The sequence below is a fragment of the Coregonus clupeaformis genome, unplaced genomic scaffold (genome assembly GCF_020615455.1).
Source record: "Coregonus clupeaformis isolate EN_2021a unplaced genomic scaffold, ASM2061545v1 scaf1830, whole genome shotgun sequence".
Taxonomy (NCBI): Eukaryota; Metazoa; Chordata; class Actinopteri; order Salmoniformes; family Salmonidae; genus Coregonus; species Coregonus clupeaformis.
Genome location: NW_025535284.1, coordinates 54,278 through 73,283, shown reverse-complemented (window position 1 = coordinate 73,283; position 19,006 = coordinate 54,278). Strand labels below are relative to the sequence as shown.

General features: G+C 43.8%; 1 protein-coding gene across 1 annotated transcript; it reads left to right on the top strand.

Annotated features, from left to right (window-relative positions):
- Positions 1-90: 90 nt before the first annotated feature.
- Positions 91-17,808, top strand: mtf1 (metal-regulatory transcription factor 1). Its single transcript, XM_041903652.2, is given in 12 exon segments — positions 91-278; positions 2,676-2,857; positions 2,859-3,216; positions 7,414-7,652; positions 13,409-13,540; positions 13,919-13,992; positions 14,307-14,422; positions 14,827-14,904; positions 15,117-15,219; positions 15,307-15,989; positions 16,095-16,161; positions 17,029-17,808. Coding segments are annotated over 11 exon segments (2,472 nt in total). The 5' UTR covers positions 91-278; positions 2,676-2,741; the 3' UTR covers positions 17,535-17,808.
- The last annotated feature ends 1,198 nt before the right edge of the window (positions 17,809-19,006 follow it).

Genomic DNA, 19,006 nt, shown 5'->3' with positions numbered 1-19,006 from the left:
TCCGATGTGGTCCTTTGGCTGTTAGTACTGATTGGGAATTACAGATCAAATAATTGCTTTAGTAGCATTATTCTAAATTGTATATTTCATTTCAGTGGTTTCGATTTCATTTATAGGGGTACTAGTGTACATGGGAGGGGTATATTTCCCAGAATACAACACAAGAGGGAGGCTGAAATATGACGTTTATATTTAATCATGGTACCACTAGGGAGGCGATGGGAATAAAGTGCTAAGCAACCCGAAACATAAACCAAGTCTGCAATTTCTCTGCACCGGTAAATGTTTTCTGTTTTGTATATATGTTTCTAGCGGAGCCCTGTAAATTGACCAAGTAAAAGTTCTGCTTCGACGAGAGATTTTTTGACAGACAGCCAGTCAAGCTAACGTTCGCTGGCTAGCTAGCACTACGTTAGTTCCCAGATTTTTAGCTAGCGTTAACTAACGTTGTCGTTGCCTAACTAGTTAGCTAGTAACGTTAGATATCTAAGCATAAAATACCCCGCTTGTTGTTTTACGCTGCATGCTTGGTAAAGCTGCTTATCATGAACTTGTTCATTTGGTATTATAGCTAGATAGCTAGTCTGAAACGTTGTTGATTAATGTTAGCTAGGTAGACATTACGTTACGTTAGCGAAATCGCGTTGCATTGTCAAAACTAGCTGTCATGTTTTCCTTCTAGCTAACATGCTATGTAAAAGTATTTAACTAGCGAGACATTTCCGTTTGCATATTAGCTAGCTAGTTGCTGTTAATTAAACTGTCATGTCGATCGAAGTCAACTAACCTAGCTAACTATTGCTAGCTGGCTGTTTATTTAGCTAACGTTACCTAGTTATTACGAACGTTATAGGTTGGAAGTTGGTTGTCCTTGCAACGCTAAAGTTAGCTGCCCACCGACCTAGCTACCCCGCCAGATAATTACAACTATTCACAAATGCCCGAGCTAGCTAGCTACTAGTGATGTGGTCGCGCTGTATGGAGCCTTTAGTCAAAAGGCGAAAAGATGAGTGTGACATGCCATCTTTTAACTTGTCTCCTGAAAGTGTTTGTAAATATCTTTGTAATCCTAGCTAAGGTAATGCTTATTTTCCATGATAAGTCAACTTTGGCTGGCACCACTGTGCTGGCCAGATGGTTAGTGCCTAGGAACATTCAGCGAGATGCAGACCATTCTACACCATCCAAATCAAACCAAATCAAATGTTATTTGTCACATACTTTGTAAACAACAGGTAGACTAACGGTGAAATGCTTATTTACGATCCTTCCCAACAATGCAGAGAAGGGGAAAAAAAAAGAATAGAAAAATAATAACACGAGGAATAAATACACAATGAGTAACGATAACTTGGCTATATACACGGGTTACCAGTACCGAGTCGATGTGCGAGGTAATTGAGGTAGATATGTACATATAGGTAGGGATAAAGTGACTAGGCAACATGATAGATCATAAACTGTATCATCAACGTATGTTATGAGTCAAAGTTAGTGCAAAAAGGGTCAATGGCAGATAGTCTGTTAACCATTTAACTAACTACAGTATTTAGCAGTCTTATGGCTTGGGGGTAGAAGCTGTTCAGGGTCCTGTTGGTTACAGACTTTGTGCATCGGTACAGCTTCCCATGCTGTAGGAGAGAGAACAGTCTATGACCTGGGTGGCTGGAGTCTTTGACCATTTTTAGGGCCTTCCTCTGACACCGCCTGGTATAGAGGTCCAGGTATAGAGGTCCATTCGGGCGTTATTGGATTTATTTGCTATTTGTAAGCCACTCTGACACATTTTTCTCCATCGAGTGAGTAGCCTTCTGCAGTTGAGCTGGCTGCTTAAAGGAAAGGGCTCAAATCTACCCATGTAACTGTCATACTCATGGAATTTGTTGTCTGAATTAGCCTAAGTCCATTTATAGCTACATCTAGACCTTATGCCAATGCATCGTAGAGAATAGATGGGTTTTATCATTTCACTCCAGCGTTAGGGAATAGGTATAACTGTCCACCTTTTAGATGAATGGTTGTTATGGCGCTATGCATGGCATGTTTGAAGATGACGAGTAGCCTACACTATACCACTTTAGGCTATAGATTTGGTGGTTTTTAACTGGCACTGCCAGAGAACTGTTCAGTTATCCTCTCTAGCTGCATCCTCAATATAGCCAGGTATTTGCTTCTAGAACAAGTGTTCCACGCTTGTCATTGGCTTAAAAATAGCTGCTCTGCATTGTCCCACTTACCTACCTTTGCAATACTCCACCAAATAACTTTCCAAGTATCTATATTCTGCTCTTGGTATGTGGAAATATTAGCCTCAAGTGTCAAAGCCTTTGTTTTTTTCCCTCAAATTTACTGTTTACCGTATTTGCTTGGGAGTCACGTAGGCCTTTCCCTTTAGGCCGAATAGCTGCAGGGTTAGCCCAGGTCACTGACTGAAGCTAGGCCCTAGCTACTTTAATTGCAAGGAATCATAATTTGTTATATTGTTTACTTCAATGGCTCTAGACGTAGCAAGCAGATAGATTGTTTCTGTAAACAGAATTGTTTTGAAATTCAGAAAGGGGTAGGTCAGCACTCACAGCCCTGCATTTAAATGAACACTTTGACTTTGAAGGGGCACAGCACGACTCCTCAAAGCCACCACCCTCACACTTTCCTGTCTATCCTCCTCTGTGCAGGAACAAGTAAGCACGCCGTCCTCTGCGCACACTCACCTGCCAGAGGCGGCCAGCCCAGCCGGGACTATGAGCGAGCGTGGCCCTCGCACGGAGGCCTCCATGTTTTTCCAGGTGGAGGTGGACCGCCTCGAGCGCGATGACAAAGAGGACAACGATGAAGACAAGATGGCGCACTACGACGACGGACGACCTGATGTCGCCACCCTCGGGCTCCCGTGTCTACGACCGCACTACGGTGCTCATCGAGCAGGACCCAATCCGGCTGGATGAGGAGGGAGAGGAGGACCATAGACACTGCGTGGGGGACGACGACGGGGGCGCCTTCCTGGTCGACGGGGACCTGGACGAGGAGGATGAGGAGGAGGGCTCTATGACCTTCATGGGCGACCAGGATGGCATGTCGCAGGGATACGTGCATCACACCATCTCGCCCGACCAGATCCAGTTCATCATCAACCCGGGGTCCATGGCCATGCCGCGCAACATCGAGGGGGCCACCCTCACCCTGCACTCGGAGTGTCCGGAGACCAAGCAAAGAGAGGTATGTTTGCTTACGTGCCCCCTCACCACTGTAATGCATTATGTGACACTGTATGGAGGTCATACAGCGTGTTTGAGGGTATCAGTTTGAGCAAGGCGAGGCGCAGAATGAGTAGTCATTTGGAAAATAATAGAGAACCCGTGTTGAAAGGGAGCAACGTGAGGCATGAGCAGGGAGAGTACATTTGCCCGGATGAATTAAATGCTTTGATTTGCCTAGCGAGCTAGGTTCTCCGCAAGGCCTTTCTGCTTCCACATGGTTTTATATGATAAATGTTTAACCCCTCCTTCCCTGTGTAACAGCACAGCACACATAGTAAATGACTCAGCTTGTGCATTTGTCATTGTTTGTTTGTATTGTACTTTATGATGGCAGGTCTAGTGGCTGCAGACTTTACGCCTAGCTCTTAATCATTGTGTAAGGCACGCTGGTCTGCAAAAGAGCACTGTACAATGGAGCTTGTTGGAGGGTTGCACCTCTAGGCTATTTCTTCCTGAAATGCAAAGCAGCACCGTAACAACAGGCTAGCTCAGGGTCACACCAGTGTTCCGTTCAACACTACTCCTAGCCAATCATGGTGAGGCCCGGCCAAATATTGCACCCTCAATGCAACAAAGTTCCTGTTTGTTACCAGTGTCCCCCTTTGTCACCATGTTGGCCACTTGGCCAGTGCCACTAGGGTCCTTGTGCTGTCTTTGTGGTAAAGTGCTCTGCTGGAGCCCATCCAGTCCACTCCTCCCCCTCCTAGCCTAGCTACTTGCATGATGTCATTGAGGGAGAGACAATGCATTTTATTACTTACAATTGGATTTATGAAATCTCATCTACAGACTCTGAGCCAAAGATGCTATCACCCCAAATGATTGTTCCTCTCCCAACTCATTTGGCATCCGTTCTTGCTGCTTCTCCACAATGTGTCCTCCTTCTTTCCTTTTGACTTTTGTCAAACATTGCAGATGTTAATTTCAATGTTTCTCTAGCCTAGGTGTTCTAAATGTCTCTGCAACACAAAGCAGTCCATAGCATTGCATTTCAGTAGGCTTTGCCACATTCTTACATACCATTTCAGTACGCTTAGCAGCATCTAGTTGCATTTCTCTGTGTAGCCTACAACTGGAGTGCTCTTTCCCCGTTATTGTGCATGTGGGAGGCGATGGCATGCCAATCTAGTTACCCTCTGTGATGGAAGTGATGCTGCAGAAATTGGGGAGTCAGTCGTGAAGCTGTGGGGGTTGAATAACAACACAGTACAGCTAATCCACTGTAGCAGCACTGCAGCCAGGCTCCTCACTGCGTGGGGTTCATGTTCATTCATCTCTTTACTTCCTTTCCACCTCTCTCCAGTTAGAAATGATTTTTATTTTTTGCGCTGTCTTTATGCACATTCACAGGAGCCCTACACACTCACACACTCACTTCATTTGCTCATGCACACATAACACACACACAACATGCACACACATTTAAACTGACCCTACACACACGCACACATTCATCATATACGCTGTACTACTCTGTTTATCAGACAGTGCATTCGAAAAGTATTCAGACCCCTTGACTTCTTGATTTTTTTTTACTTTACAGCCTTATTCTAAAATTGATTAAATCGTGTTTTTCCCTCATCAATGACAAAGAAAAAACAGGTTTTTAGAATTTTTGAAATATCACATTTACGTAAGTATTCAGACCCTTTACTCAGTACTTTGTTGAAGCACCTTTGGCATGGATTACAGCCTCGAATCTTGTTTCTCATGGTCTGAGAATCCTTTAGGTGCCTTTTGGCAAACTCCAAGTGGGCTGTCGTGCATTTTACTGAGGAGTGGCTTCTGTCTGGCCGCTCTACCATAAAGGCCTGATTGGTGGACTGCTGCGGAGATGGGAGAACTTTCCAGAAGGACAACCATCTCCACAGAGGAACTCTGGAGCTCTGTCAGAGTGACCATTAGGTTCTTGGTCACCTCCCTGACCAAGGCCCTTCTCCCCCGATTGCTCAGTTTGGCCAGGCGGCCAGCTCAAGGAAGAGTCTTGGTGGTTCCAAACTTCTTCCATTTAAGAATGATGGAGGCCACTGTGTTCTTGGGGATCTTCAATGCTGCAGACATTTTTTGGTACCCTTCCCCAGATCTGTGCCTCGACACAATCCTTTCTCAGAGCTCTACAGACAATTCCTTTTGACCTCATGGCTTGGTTTTTGCTCTGACATGCACTGTCAACTGTGGGACCTTATATAGACCGGTGTGTGCCTTTCCAAAACATATCCCATCAATTGAATTTACCACAGGCGGACTCCAATCAATTTGTAGAAACATCTCAAGGATGGTCAATGGAAACAGGATGCACCTGAGCTCAATTTTGAGTCTCACAGCAAAGGGTCTGAATACTTTTGTAAAAAAGGTATTTCTGTTTTTTATTAGTAATACATTTGCAAAATTTCTAAAAACCTGTTTTCACTTTGTCATTATGGGGTATTGTGTGTAGATTGATGAGGAAAATAAATAATTTAATCAATTTTAGAATAAGGCTGTAACGTAACAAAATGTGGAAAAAGTCAAGGGGTCTGAATCATTTCTGAATGCACTGCATGTCCTGATTCCTAGTCACCTTACCCCTATGCATATCTACCTCTATCACTCCAGTATCTCTGCACGTTGTAAATATATACAGTTTACTTACTTTCTCGTGTTCTTATTTCTATTTCTCGTGTGTTTTTGCTCTATCTTATGTTATTTTTACTACATTGATATTGATTACTGCATTGTTGGGTTTAGAGCTTGCAAGAAAGGCATTTCACTGTACTTGTGCACATGACATTGACATTTGAATGAATAGCACAACCAGTCTCGTATCCCCAAGGGACGGGTTATGCTGGGTCGTATTCATTAGTGCACAATGTAGCATAACGATTTGCAACGGACAACTTCAGGTAGTCCCTCCCTATTTCAGTCAGTTTTCTTCAGTTTGGTCCCTGATGAATATGACCTCCGGCTGGGGGTTCTCCTTCTATCTCCTCCTTAAACATAGCCAAGACAACTGTTGGCCTATCTCCCGCTGCGTCTCTGTTAGGTTCCAGTAATTTGTAGTCTCATGCGGAGACTGCTAGCGGACACCAGTTGTCATGGCTGGAATCCATGCTTTTGGAGAAATAATAGAGGACCGCTAGCTCTAAATAATAACTTGGATTGGACAGGCTGTTGTGTCTAGTAGGGCCTCTGTGTGCAATGTGGCCATCCAGGGGTTACATAAGGGGATGTACGCCATTGTTGACTATTTATTAAGGGAAAAGAGTGTCATTTTAACGCGGTCAGGGCTGGTTGACTTTCTCTTGAAATGTTTTTTTTTTACCCCCAGTCTACAAGAGGATCAAGGCATTAAGTTATGGGATATAACGCGTGCTCTGAAAATAGATTTGTTTTGTTGGGGGGGGACGACAAAGCTTGGATGGGAAGGCTTTGTGTTATGACAATGTAGGGTGTGTTCTATGGGTATACGGAGGAGGGGAGAGGATCCAGCTTTATTCTCTCCCCGGGGCCTTTTGTGTGAGAACAGAACAGAGCCATAAGATTGACTGACTGCCACGGCCGCTGAATGCGGAGACTGCTGAGTTGAAACACAGTGCACAGCAGAATCAGTCGGATGGAAATGGATGGGGGGGTCGAGTCACTGGTGACATGTGTGCTTACCCGCTCATGCGCTGACGTGTGGCTGAGTCACTGGGTTCAAGCCCTGGGTTCAGGTTCACTTTGAGTCAGTGCGGTGGTTGCCTATGCGACCGTTGGAATGGGAAAGGTTCCTTATATTAAGCCATTCATCTTCCCTGCTCTCTCATATAAAATACTGTTTAAACAGCTAGTTATCTAAGGACCATTACTTTGATTGCTGGCTTTTACCTAAGCCTCTAGATAGCAGGAATCAGCCTTTTTCACTTTTTTTTCTCCACATCCTATTATCAGAAATGAGACAGAATCACTTCTCCATATTGCAATATACATCTAGCCGTGTCATTGTTGCCTGTGCAATCATACCCCATTTTGTTTTCCTATTGCCTCCTTCTCAACCGTATTGGAGGAGGAGAAGGTCCAAGGTCCCTCCCCTCTGACCTTATTATCCAAAGTCTTTCGAGAGGCGAGGAGAGAGGTCGCAAAGAATCAAGGAAAGATTAATTAAGAAAAAGTAATTATCTTCTTGTCTGTCACTCAGGTGAAGAGGTACCAGTGCATGTTTGAGGGCTGCACACGGACCTACAGCACAGCGGGCAACCTACGCACGCACCAGAAGACCCACCGGGGCGAGTACACATTTGTGTGCAACCAGTTGGGCTGCGGCAAGGCCTTCCTCACCTCCTACAGCCTGAAGATCCACGTGCGGGTTCACACCAAGGAGAAGCCCTTTGAGTGCGACGTGCAGGGCTGTGAGAAGGCCTTCAACACTCTGTACAGGTGAGGCTCGACTAACACAAAACTTCCTAGCTGCGTGTCGAAATATTCCCAGACATGCTGACTAATCGGATGACTATCTATCTACAGGTAACTGCCTAAATAAAGGAAACACCAACATAAAGTGTCTTAATAGGGCGTTGGGCCACCACGAGCCACAATAACAGCTTCAATGTACGTTGGCATAGATTCTACAAGTGTCTGAAACTCTATCGGAGGGATACAACACCATTCTTCAACAAGAAATTCCATCACACCATTCTTCCACAAGAAATTCCATCACACCATTCTTCCACAAGAAATTCCGTCATTTGGTGTTTTGTTGATGGTGGTGGAAAACTCTGTCTCAGGCGCCGCTCCAGAATCTCCCATAAGTGTTCAATTGGGTTGAGATCTGGTGACAGAGACACACACCCTTTAAACCCCCTATGCTGCTTTGAAACCCCGCTTTTCAAAGTTACTGAGATCTCTTATTCTAGTCATGGTAGCCAAAATAATGGGCAACTGGGCATTTTTATACATGACCCTAAGCATGATGGGATGTTAATTAACTCAGGAACCACACCCGTGTGGAAGCACTTGCTTTCAATATACTTTTATCCCTCATTTACTCAAGTGTTTCCTTAATTTTTATTATACAGTTACCTGTATATGTAGGCCTATACTAAAGATGGATAGATGATAGATGAAAGATAACCGGTAATAGATGACATATAAAATAGATAATAACTAAGATAATAGATACAAAGATAAAACAAATGAATAGTAAAGTGACTACCTAACCTACACCTAGGGCCTAAAATTTACTTTTTGGTCCACCATCCACAACCACTCAATTTTTTACCATAAAACAACAGATGACCATGCTTTTTAATGTTTCTTAAACAAGAAATGTATTAGAAGTAATGTGGTATATTGCTCAATTTTTTTGGGGGTGTGACCAATCTTTTAACCAAAATATCAGAGACAAAATGTTCAGCTGCCCCTTTAAAGGTGGGAGGTTACCGTGGTAACGGGTACACTTGAGTCCTGTCACATGATTTGGTATCAGACGAGGGCATCTCATCATAGTCCCAGTAAGCAAAATGACGTTGAAGTTGCGGTCAATTTAGGTTCTGAATGAAAGGTGAAAAGGTATTTCCCGTATGTTTTAAAGTATGATGAAAATACTTATTTTACAGATGTTGAAAATATGTATTTTCCGGATGTTGAAATCAGGCAAGTTTTTGGTTCTGAATGAAAGTAGAAAATAAGTCATTTATAGACGTCTATGTTTGGGCCAAATCAAGGCTGGTCTAGACCAGACAAAATCTGAACCAAACATAGACCGGACCAAAAATCTATGTCTGTTCTAATAGCAAAACTTTTCCCTTCTTCAGTCAGCTGTTCGTTCCACAAAACCCCCCAGCTGTGACAGTTATTTTATTTTCCATAACCATCAGTTACGCAGTAACAGTGAGCTCCATAATTCATTGGACAGTGACCAAAAAATGTAAATGTTATTTTGGTTCTGTACTCTAGCACTTTGAGTTTGAAAGGATACAATGACAATGAGGGTGAAGTGCAGACTGTCAGCTTTAATTTGAGGGTATTTTCATACATATCGGATGAACCGTTTACGAATTATAGAAGCTTTTGTACATGGTCCCCCCCATTTTCGGGCATCAAAAATCATTGGACAGTTTAACATAATGTAGAATAAAGTAATCATTGTTAATATTTGGTCGCATATCCTTTGCATGCAATGACTGCTTGAAGTCTGCAATGCATCGCCATCACCAGACGCTGGGTATCTTCCTTGGTGATGCTCTGCCAAGCCTGTACTGCAGCCATCTTCAGTTCCTGCTTGTTTCGGGGACTTATTGCCTTAAGTCTCCTCTTCAGCATATAAAATGCATGTTCAATTGGATTCAGATCTGGTGATTGACTCGGCCAGTCAAGGTTTTTCCACTTTTTGGCCATCAAAAACCCCTTTGTTGCTCTAGCAGTATGTTTAGGGTCATTGTCTTGTTGCGTGATTAAGTGCCGTCCAATGAGTTTGGAGGCATTTGGTTTTATCTGAGCAGATAAAATATTTCTGTAGACTTCAGAATTCATTGTTCTACTTCTGTCTGCAGTCACATCATCGATGAAGACAAGTGAGCCTGTTCAACTGGCAGCCATACAGGCCCAAGCCATAACACCCCCTCCACCATGTTTCATGGATGAGGTGGTATGCTTTGGATCATGGGCATTTCTTTTTTTTCTCCACACTTTTGTCTTTCCATCACTCTGGTACATGTTAATCTTTGTCTCATCTGTCCACAATATTTTTTCCAGAACTCTTGGGGTTCTTTTAGGTGCTTTTTAGCAAACTGTAATCTTGCCTTTCTGTTCTTCAGGCTTATCAGTGGTTTGCATCTTGTAGTGTACCCTCTGTAGTCCTGCTGGTGTAGTCTTCTGCGTATGGTAGACTTTGACACATCTACACCTGCATCCAGGAGAGTGTTTTTGATCTGTTGGGCTGTTATCAGGGTTTTTTTCTTCACCATAGAGAGTATTCTCCGGTCATCCACTACAGTGGTCTTCCTCTGTCTACCGGGTCTTTTGACATAATTGAGTTCACCGGTTGTTTTTTTCTTGTTAATGATGAACAAAACTGTTGACTTGGGCATGGCCAGGGTTTTTGCAATGTTCCTGAATGATTGATTTTCATTTCTGAGCCTTTTGACGGCCAACTTCATTTGCATCGACACTGCTGTCTTCCTCATGTTGTCACACCCCAATAACAACCTCCAAAGGCAATAGCAACGTCTAGAATCATTACTATTAATCAACAGCTCTCCTGCATTCACTAACGACACAAATGAATACACCTGCCTAACGACACACATCTGTGAAGCCAATTCAACAAATACTTGTAGTACCTTAAAATGGGGGGACCATGTACAAAAGGTGCTGTCATTTCTAAACGGTTCATCCGATATGTATGAAAATACCCTCAAATTAAAGCTGACAGTCTGCACTTCACGCTCATTGTCATTGTATCCTTTCAAACTCAAAGTGCTAGAGTACAGAACCAAAATAACAAAATAATGGTCACTGTCCAATGAATTATGGAGCTCACTGTATATGGTAATTGTGCCAGCCCTAGGCCTAGTTTCTTCATTCAGTCAGAGCCTGCATAAAAAATGATGTATCAAAAAAGAGGATGTGCTTGCTTCTCTTATCTACAGCACGGTCTGTCTGTAGGCCCAAGCATTCTGTCAGTTCATTGTGGTCTAATATTGGTAGTATTGAAGTTGTGTTTTTTCTCCCAAGTACTGAGCAGTGCCTTTTTATGCATTGTTGGGTGATCTAGCCTGATTGATATGGACTTTGTTTATAGATTATCTCCCAATTTAGTTTTCTAATTTGACTGTTGAGTTCTGCTACATTTAGCTTATTTGGTTTAGCACTCAATAAAGGCATTATGGATGGCCAGTAGTAGGTTTGTCAGCCAGTGGCTCCAGTGTTGTGACATTGAACTGAAGGCCACAGAGACGGGAGATGGTGGAAGCGTGCCACCATCGACTCCCCTGTCAGGGTCCATTTATCAGCACGGCCAAGCCAATGCCATGCTGTGTTGTTTCGCCCTAATCACATTACTTTGCTCTTATCAGAACCATGCTGCCCTGTCCCCTCCTATAAGGGAAACAGTGGCACTACATGTCTACTAGATCAAGGCTAATGTCCTGTTCATTAGGCACCAAACAGAAGAAACCAGACTGAAACAGGGAAGGACTACCTAGACTTGTCCAATAAGAATTGCTCATTTTGGTTTTCCATTGCTTGCCCTAATCAACATGACCCTGGATAGTGTCCTTAAAGTTTAAAGCAAGATTAGGTTAAATTCTTTCCCGATTTGGGCTCTTTCTCTTGGTGTGCTACCTAATCTTCTAGGCCCAAGTGTTTGCACATTAACAGTCTGCTGTGTTGTAATGTGTGCTAATGTTTTTTGAATGTTTATTTAATTCAAGACGGTGAGAACATTTTCAGCAGCTCAATATTTTTGCTCTTATTAAAATGTCCACTTGGAAGTAGGCCTAGCATTAAATATATATTATTTATATATATACAGTTGACATTCCTGTCTTGCAGGAAATCACGCACAGAACGAGAAGTATGGCTGGTGGCATTGTCATGCTGGAGGGTCATGTCAGGATGAGCCTGCAGGAAGGGTACCACATGAGGGAGGAGGATGTCTTCCCTGTAACGCACAGCGTTGAGATTGCCTGCAATGACAACAAGCTCAGTCCGATGATGCTGTGATACACTGCCCCAGACCATGACGGACCCTCCACCTCCAAACCGATCCCGCTCCAGAGGACAGGCCTCGGTGTAGCGCTCCTTCCTTGAACGATAAACGCGAATCCGACCATCACCCCTGGAGAGACAAAACCGCAACTCTTCAGTGAAGAGCACTTTTGGCCAGTCCTGTCTGGTCCAGCGACGGTGGGTTTGTGCCCATAGGCGACGTTGTTGCCGGTGATGTCTGGTGAGGACCTGCCTTACAACAGGCCTACAAGCCCTCAGTCCAGCCTCTCTCAGCCTATTGCGGACAGTCTGAGCACTGATGGAGGGATTGTGCGTTCCTGGTGTAACTCGGGCAGTTGTTGTTGCCATCCTGTACCTGTCCCGCAGGTTTGATGTTCGGATGTACCGATCCTGTGCAGGTGTTGTTACATGTGGTCTGCCACTGCGAGGACGATCAGCTGTCCGTCCAGTCTCCCTGTAGCGCTGTCTTAGGCGTCTCACAGTACAGACTTTGCAATTTATTTCCCTGGCCACATCTGCAGTCCTCATGCCTCCTTGCAGCATGCCTAAGGCACGTTCACGCAGATGAGCAGGGACCCTGGGCATCTTTCTTTTGGTGTTTTTCAGAGTCAGTAGAAAGGCCTCTTTAGTGTCCTAAGTTTTCATAACTGTGACCTTAATTGCCTACCGTCTGTAAGCTGTTAGTGTCTTAACGACCGTTCCACAGGTGCATGTTCATTAATTGTTTATGGTTCATTGAACAAGCATGGGTGTTTAAACCCTTTACAATGAAGATCTGTGAAGTTAGTTGGATTTTTACGAATTATCTTTGAAAGACAGGGTCCTGAAAAAGGGACGTTTATTTTTTTGCTGAGTTTATATATACACACACTACCAGTAAAAAGTTTGAACACACCTACTCATTCAAGGGTTTTTCTTTAATTAAAAAAAAAATGTTACATTGTAGAATAATAGTGAAGACATCAAAACTATGAAATAACACATGGAATCATGTAGTAACCAAAAAAGTGTTAAATGAATCAAAATATATTATCTTCAAATAGCCACCCTTTCCCTTTATGACAGCTTTGCACACTCTTGGCATTCTCTCAACCAGCTTCATGAGGTAGTGACCTATATATTTACAGTAAAGGAATAGAATTCCACGAGAGGAGTGCATCATTCTTCAAACACTGCTTAACCCTTACGTTTTTGTTTTTATACTGTAACTAGCCGGTCCGGCCCACTGCTTCCTGCTTCACGATTGGCTCTCATTCGCTGAGGTTGAAAACATAAACAACAGTACACTACTTCACGTCCATGCAACGTTTTTGGGGGATTACGACATGGTTAGAAAGCAGTAATAAGCTAATTTCTAAGCCGTATTCTTCAAAAAGGAAATCAAATGTATCCCCCAAACGTTACACGTAACTCCTTTAAATCTTCCCCATGGTTGATGAAATGTGATTATCTCCTCTTGGCAGACTGAAAGCACACCAGAGACTGCACACAGGGAAGACGTTCAACTGTGAATCGGAGGGATGCACAAAGTACTTTACCACGCTCAGTGACCTGAGAAAGCACATTCGCACTCATACCGGGGAGAAACCATTCCGGTGAGTTCTCCGACACGCACCACTGTGGTTTATGTTTCACAAAGGGGAGAAAGACCGCTGCCTTGGATATAAAGCAAGGACATTATCTCCTCATGTTTGGATGAGGATGCCCTTTTATTGGTATTAGATTTTCTATGCATATAAACAAATGTAGCCTAATTGAGTGGGACAAATGCACATTGAGGGGATTATATTGTTCATCTGTACTGATTTGTGAGATATATGGGTTTGTATTGGAAGAACAGTGAGGGGCATGACTGTGCTTTGTGGTGCACCAATTCTTTTCTAATTTCTATGCACCAGCTTTTCTAATTTATGCATTTTTCTCTACTGCTGTTTGGTTACATTGACAGATCATTTGTGTGATCTTCCCTCTAGGTGTGACCATGATGGTTGCGGCAAGGCGTTTGCTGCCAGCCATCACCTAAAGACGCACGTACGGACACACACAGGTTCGCTTTACTTAGGCTACTTCTGTTTGGAAAATACATTCTCAGTCAAATCTCAGAATGACAGTCAACCAATCATTCATCCACATTCCATACCTCAGAGACACAGAGTAGTGCTTAATATCTCAATTTTAACATTTTACAATATTTTATATTAGGAAATTATAGTGTTTGATTTAACATAACTGTTCGATTGGAAACTGTTTGTCATGCAGACCAAATAGTCATTTCCTTTGGCATACAGTGAAGGTGACCCTCTCCCTTCCTCCCTTCTCTCTCGCCCCCCTCACCAATCCATCCTTCCTTCGTTCCCTCAGGGGAGAAGCCCTTCAACTGTCCCAGCGACGGCTGTGAGAAAGCATTCAGCAGCCAGTACAGTTTGAAGAGTCACGTCAGGGGCCATGGGGACACCCTCACCCACCCCCTGTCCGAGGTGAGACATACATAAATCAAAGCATCTATTTAAGACAGGTCATGTGTGGCTCATTTTTGGTAAGAGCATGGCGCTAGCAACGCCATAGCCGTGGGTTCGATTCCCGCTGGGGCCACCAATTAGAAAAAGTATGCACTCACTGTTGGATAAAAGTGTCTGAACAGAGTGTATTTATTTAACATGGATTTGCCTGTGAAGTCATTTTAAGGTCAGTGTTTTCCTTTCAGGGGTAAACTCATTTATTTGTACCTAGAACATTACGCCTGCTATCAGTATAGTCTGTTTTGATTGTTTTTATGATCTAACGTATTACATTCTATCCTTATGCATCTTTTTTTTTACTTCAGATGGCTTTTGCTCTATAAAGGAAAATGTCATTTGGGCCTATTCCTCTCTAATTACAGGATGCAAATCATTCACTGTGCCTCAGTGACTTGAGCCTCATCTCGACTGACTCGGAGCTCCGAGAAAACATCCGCAATGTGAGTGTGTGCTTTATTTCATCAGCCCTTATTTGACTATATAGGTCCTTCTGCTTTTGTCCATGTATGAACATTTATTTTGTGGTGGGGTACTATGACAGCAAAAACTACCACATGTATTTTGTTTCTGTATAAAGGATCAATAAAGAATAAAGATGCATTGTAAGACAGACATGTACTATCGTCTTAATGCTTTGTTACCTCTGTTACAGTCTCAGAACTTGGACTTGAGCAGTGTTACCCCCGTGAGGATCTTCGAGCTCATGTTCCAGAGTCCGGAAAACAGTGTTAGTCAAGACGATGCCCATCCTCACGGCAAGTACCCATCACAATCTATAAACTGTAACTCGGGTTGATTTCAGTGCCTTTTCATGCTATCTTTTGCTCTTCGTATTTTTTCAGAGAGCCTTGTTGAAGCCTTTGGCCAGGAGACTGGCCAGTCCACCATGGGCGATGGATCCACCCCCATCTCCTTCTCATTCTCCCTCGTCCCTTTCTCCTCATCCTCCTGTTCCCACTCCCACCCACACTCTCACCCTCACTCCCACACCACCACCACCACTGTCCTGGAGGCTTCCTCCCAGCTCCCTCTTAGCCAATCCCCCTCTTCCCAGACTCCAGCACCTCCTGCCCCCATTAGTAATGTTACTGCAGTCAGCTCCGCCCAGCCCCCCGCCACCTTCGTACCCTTACCCACTGCCCTGCAGACGACAGACGTGCCTGCCCCGGCTCCAGCCCCCACCACCGCACCCATGCACTACGTGGCACTGCCCGCCCAGACCGCTCCAACAGTGCCCTCTGCTGCGCCAGTAGTGGTGCCAGGCCCAGCCCTCTCCAACGCGGCTCTGGGCGCTGTAGTCGCTGCCACAGAGACTGTGCCGCTGCCGGCCGTGGCTCACGCTCACACCGTGCCTTTGGCCAGCAACACCAACCCTGGCCTGGCGCCCCCAGCCTCTGCCCCCACCATCGCCCCAAGCCACAGCCACACCCAGAGCCTGCTGCAGCCCAGCATCGTCATGTCCGACCAGAACCTGCAGTGGATCCTTAACACCGCCGCCAACAGCCAACAGAACCCAGAGCAAGCGGTAAGAGTGCCGGTTTGACATGCCGGTTAACATTTAATTGATAGTTTGGTTGGCTGGTGATGAATTTGTGTGGACATCAATGCTGTCAATCTTGTTTGTTTCCAGCCACATGGAGGTCCAAAAGTGGAAAAGGTCTTCTTTACCACAGCCATACCAGTGGGAGGAAATTCAGGTGAGATTTGGCCCCTGCTTTTACCAGTGTGATTATTGATAGCAATAATGCTGCACTGACCCACATGAAAAAATACTACAGTATACTATTATTGTAGTGGGGGTTTTTTGTGGACATGACTAGGATACTGTAGTATTTACATAGAGGAAACCTACTGGACAAATACTAAAATAGCAAATTTCCCATAACCTGTAGATAGGTAGGACTGGGGTCTGAACAGATAGTTCAGAGCTTCTGCTCTTTTCTAAAACCTGAAGGGAACACTATATGTAGGTTTCTCACTTATGGGTGGCACAAATTGGGATATGGGGGAGGGGAACGGACACATACAGTAGTTTTGCTATAGTTAAAGACTAGTGTTTTTGCAAACTACTGTTTACTATAGTGTTTTACCATACACTACAAAATTCTATAGTAAGTACTGTACATGGTCAAGGGATACTACAGTGTGTAGGATATTATTCTGTACTGTAGTATTCTATAGTAAACTGTAGTATTTTTTCATGTGGGGTAGCCTACCAATGTTGAATGAATCAGGATATTTAAAAAGCACAAACTCGTCAGTCATGTAGAAAACTCATCCAATCTGAATGCATTTACATGGCACAATTTCATTTGATGTCCCTTAGTGGCATTTGATTGTAATTTGAATTACAAAGGATTGGATGTAATTATTGGACAGCTGTCTTGGTCTGTCGTCATACTGTAGCTCTGGTTTGTGTTCTTTAGGGTACGTTGTGTTTCAAAGCGTTGCACAAAAGAAAATGAAAACAGGCTTTTCTTATTGGAGAGTTCACTCTGTTTTGGACCACTTTCTTCTGTTTCGTGCCTAATGAAATACAACCCTTGTTTTGTAATGTGTTACAGGCAACTCTGTCCAGCAGATCGGCCTCAGCCTGCCCGTCATCATCATCAAACAGGAGGAGTCCTGCCAGTGCCAGTGTGCCTGCAGGGACTCTGCTAAAGACAAGAGCTCCAACAAGAGCAGCAACGCCTCGGCAGCACCGCAACAACAGCCTCCCGCTCCTCCACCTCCCCCCGCTCCCGTACTCCCCCCGGCACCCTCTCCCCCCTTGTGCTGCCTCCCACCGCCCACCTCGGAAGTGAACGAGCCCCCTCCTCGTCCCCAAACAGGAGCGGTACTAGGACCAGGTAGCCTCTCCCCCTCAGCCTCCGTACAGACATTCCCCCCAGGGGTGGCTACGGCCACCACCAACCCCTCTCCTATCACGGATGGTTTGGCCACCATGGATGTGTCGGACTTCCTGTCCCTGCAGAGCCCCGAGAGCACAGCCAACATCGAGGCTCTGCTACTGGTGGCCAGCAGTGACGACTTCACTATGGCTGGCGCTAGCAGCACCACCAACCCATAGTGGACACTCAGGCTTCGTCCCTGTTCTCCACCCTTCTCTTTAAGTGTGCACTTGCACACTCCCAGTCATGGATTTAAAAGCATTGAGTTGGTGTAAGCGTTGGGCAGAGGGAGTTTCTACCATTGTTCAATTCATTAAAGGGAGTGTGCAAATGCACACTTTGGGAGAAGGATGTAGAATCAGGACGCAGCCGCACTTGCCTATTTACCCACTACGTGTCCGCTTTTCAAGTATTGTAAGTGAAATTTCATGAGGGGGCTTATTTTGGCAAAGCCAGTCTATAAAAGTGTTCTTAATTGGCTGGCTCTCCATCAAACAAGACAATGTCCTAAGCACTGATCATTTGAAAGGCCCTAGGAACTATTGTGTGCTTCTAATATGGCGTGAAGCTGATTCCTGAGAGCAGCAAAACAAAACATTGTTGTCTATATCCATGTACTGTACAATAGTTCCTAACTGTAACTAATACGATTAGTTGGTAAGTGATTGACCAGAATGCACTGCATGTGAAGTGAATTGGAATTTCATCAACTATATTTCCTACAAGGAATTAGCGTTGCAGTTTTGCCATTCCCTTAAAAGCAATGTCCTGCTAATGCCATAATGTGAAGAGTAATTTCCAGTGTTTTACCTAAGTTAGCTAGTGTAGTCCAGATTATTTTTGTCTTTCGTCTCGCTTTGTTTGTTAGTTTTTGTCAATTTCTTTACAGATATATTTACTAATTTTAAAAAAAAAAAAAAAAAACCTGTGACACAATTTGCTTGTATTTTAAATATAATTTAGAAGTCAATACATTAGTAATAAATTGCCCATAACTTAATATTCATATTTAATTTGTAAAGAAATATATATATTTATTGGAGAAAAAATGCTAAATCTCTGCCATTAGACTGTCATCAAGTCGCGGCTTAATCATCATCATTTGCAATTGTTAATTTATTCCACTTTTCATCCAAGGTTTCTTTTTTAGTCCCCCTCCTGTTGTTACTGATTTTTGTTTTATGGAGCCCCTCTCAATCCAAGTTTCAGAAAGCTGTTTCAACACTGCACCGTATTGCAATTAATTGTACATGGAGGTTGTCAAAAAAGGTCCTGAATGGTCTTTTTGGTCTGCAAAACCTCTTCACAATGAAATAATGAATCAATTATGAAAATAATTGCTCACAACAGTGTTCCTCTATTAATTACGACCCACTCAGGGATGCATCATATCTAATTTATACAGCTTGAGATGTTCCTTTATTTGATAAGAGATTGTCCATTTAGACATTTTAGCAGTCAACTGCCCAGATGCACATCGATTGTAGGAGCCCCCTTTTTCGGCTGCACTCTCCCCTCTTTGTGCACTGTCTAATATGACTAGTTATCTGCGTTATTACTATGACGCTATTTGAATACCACTGCTGTCAGAAGGGGTTTCCGAAGGGTGTTGATGATGGTGTAAATACAGAACATTTAAATATATGAACAC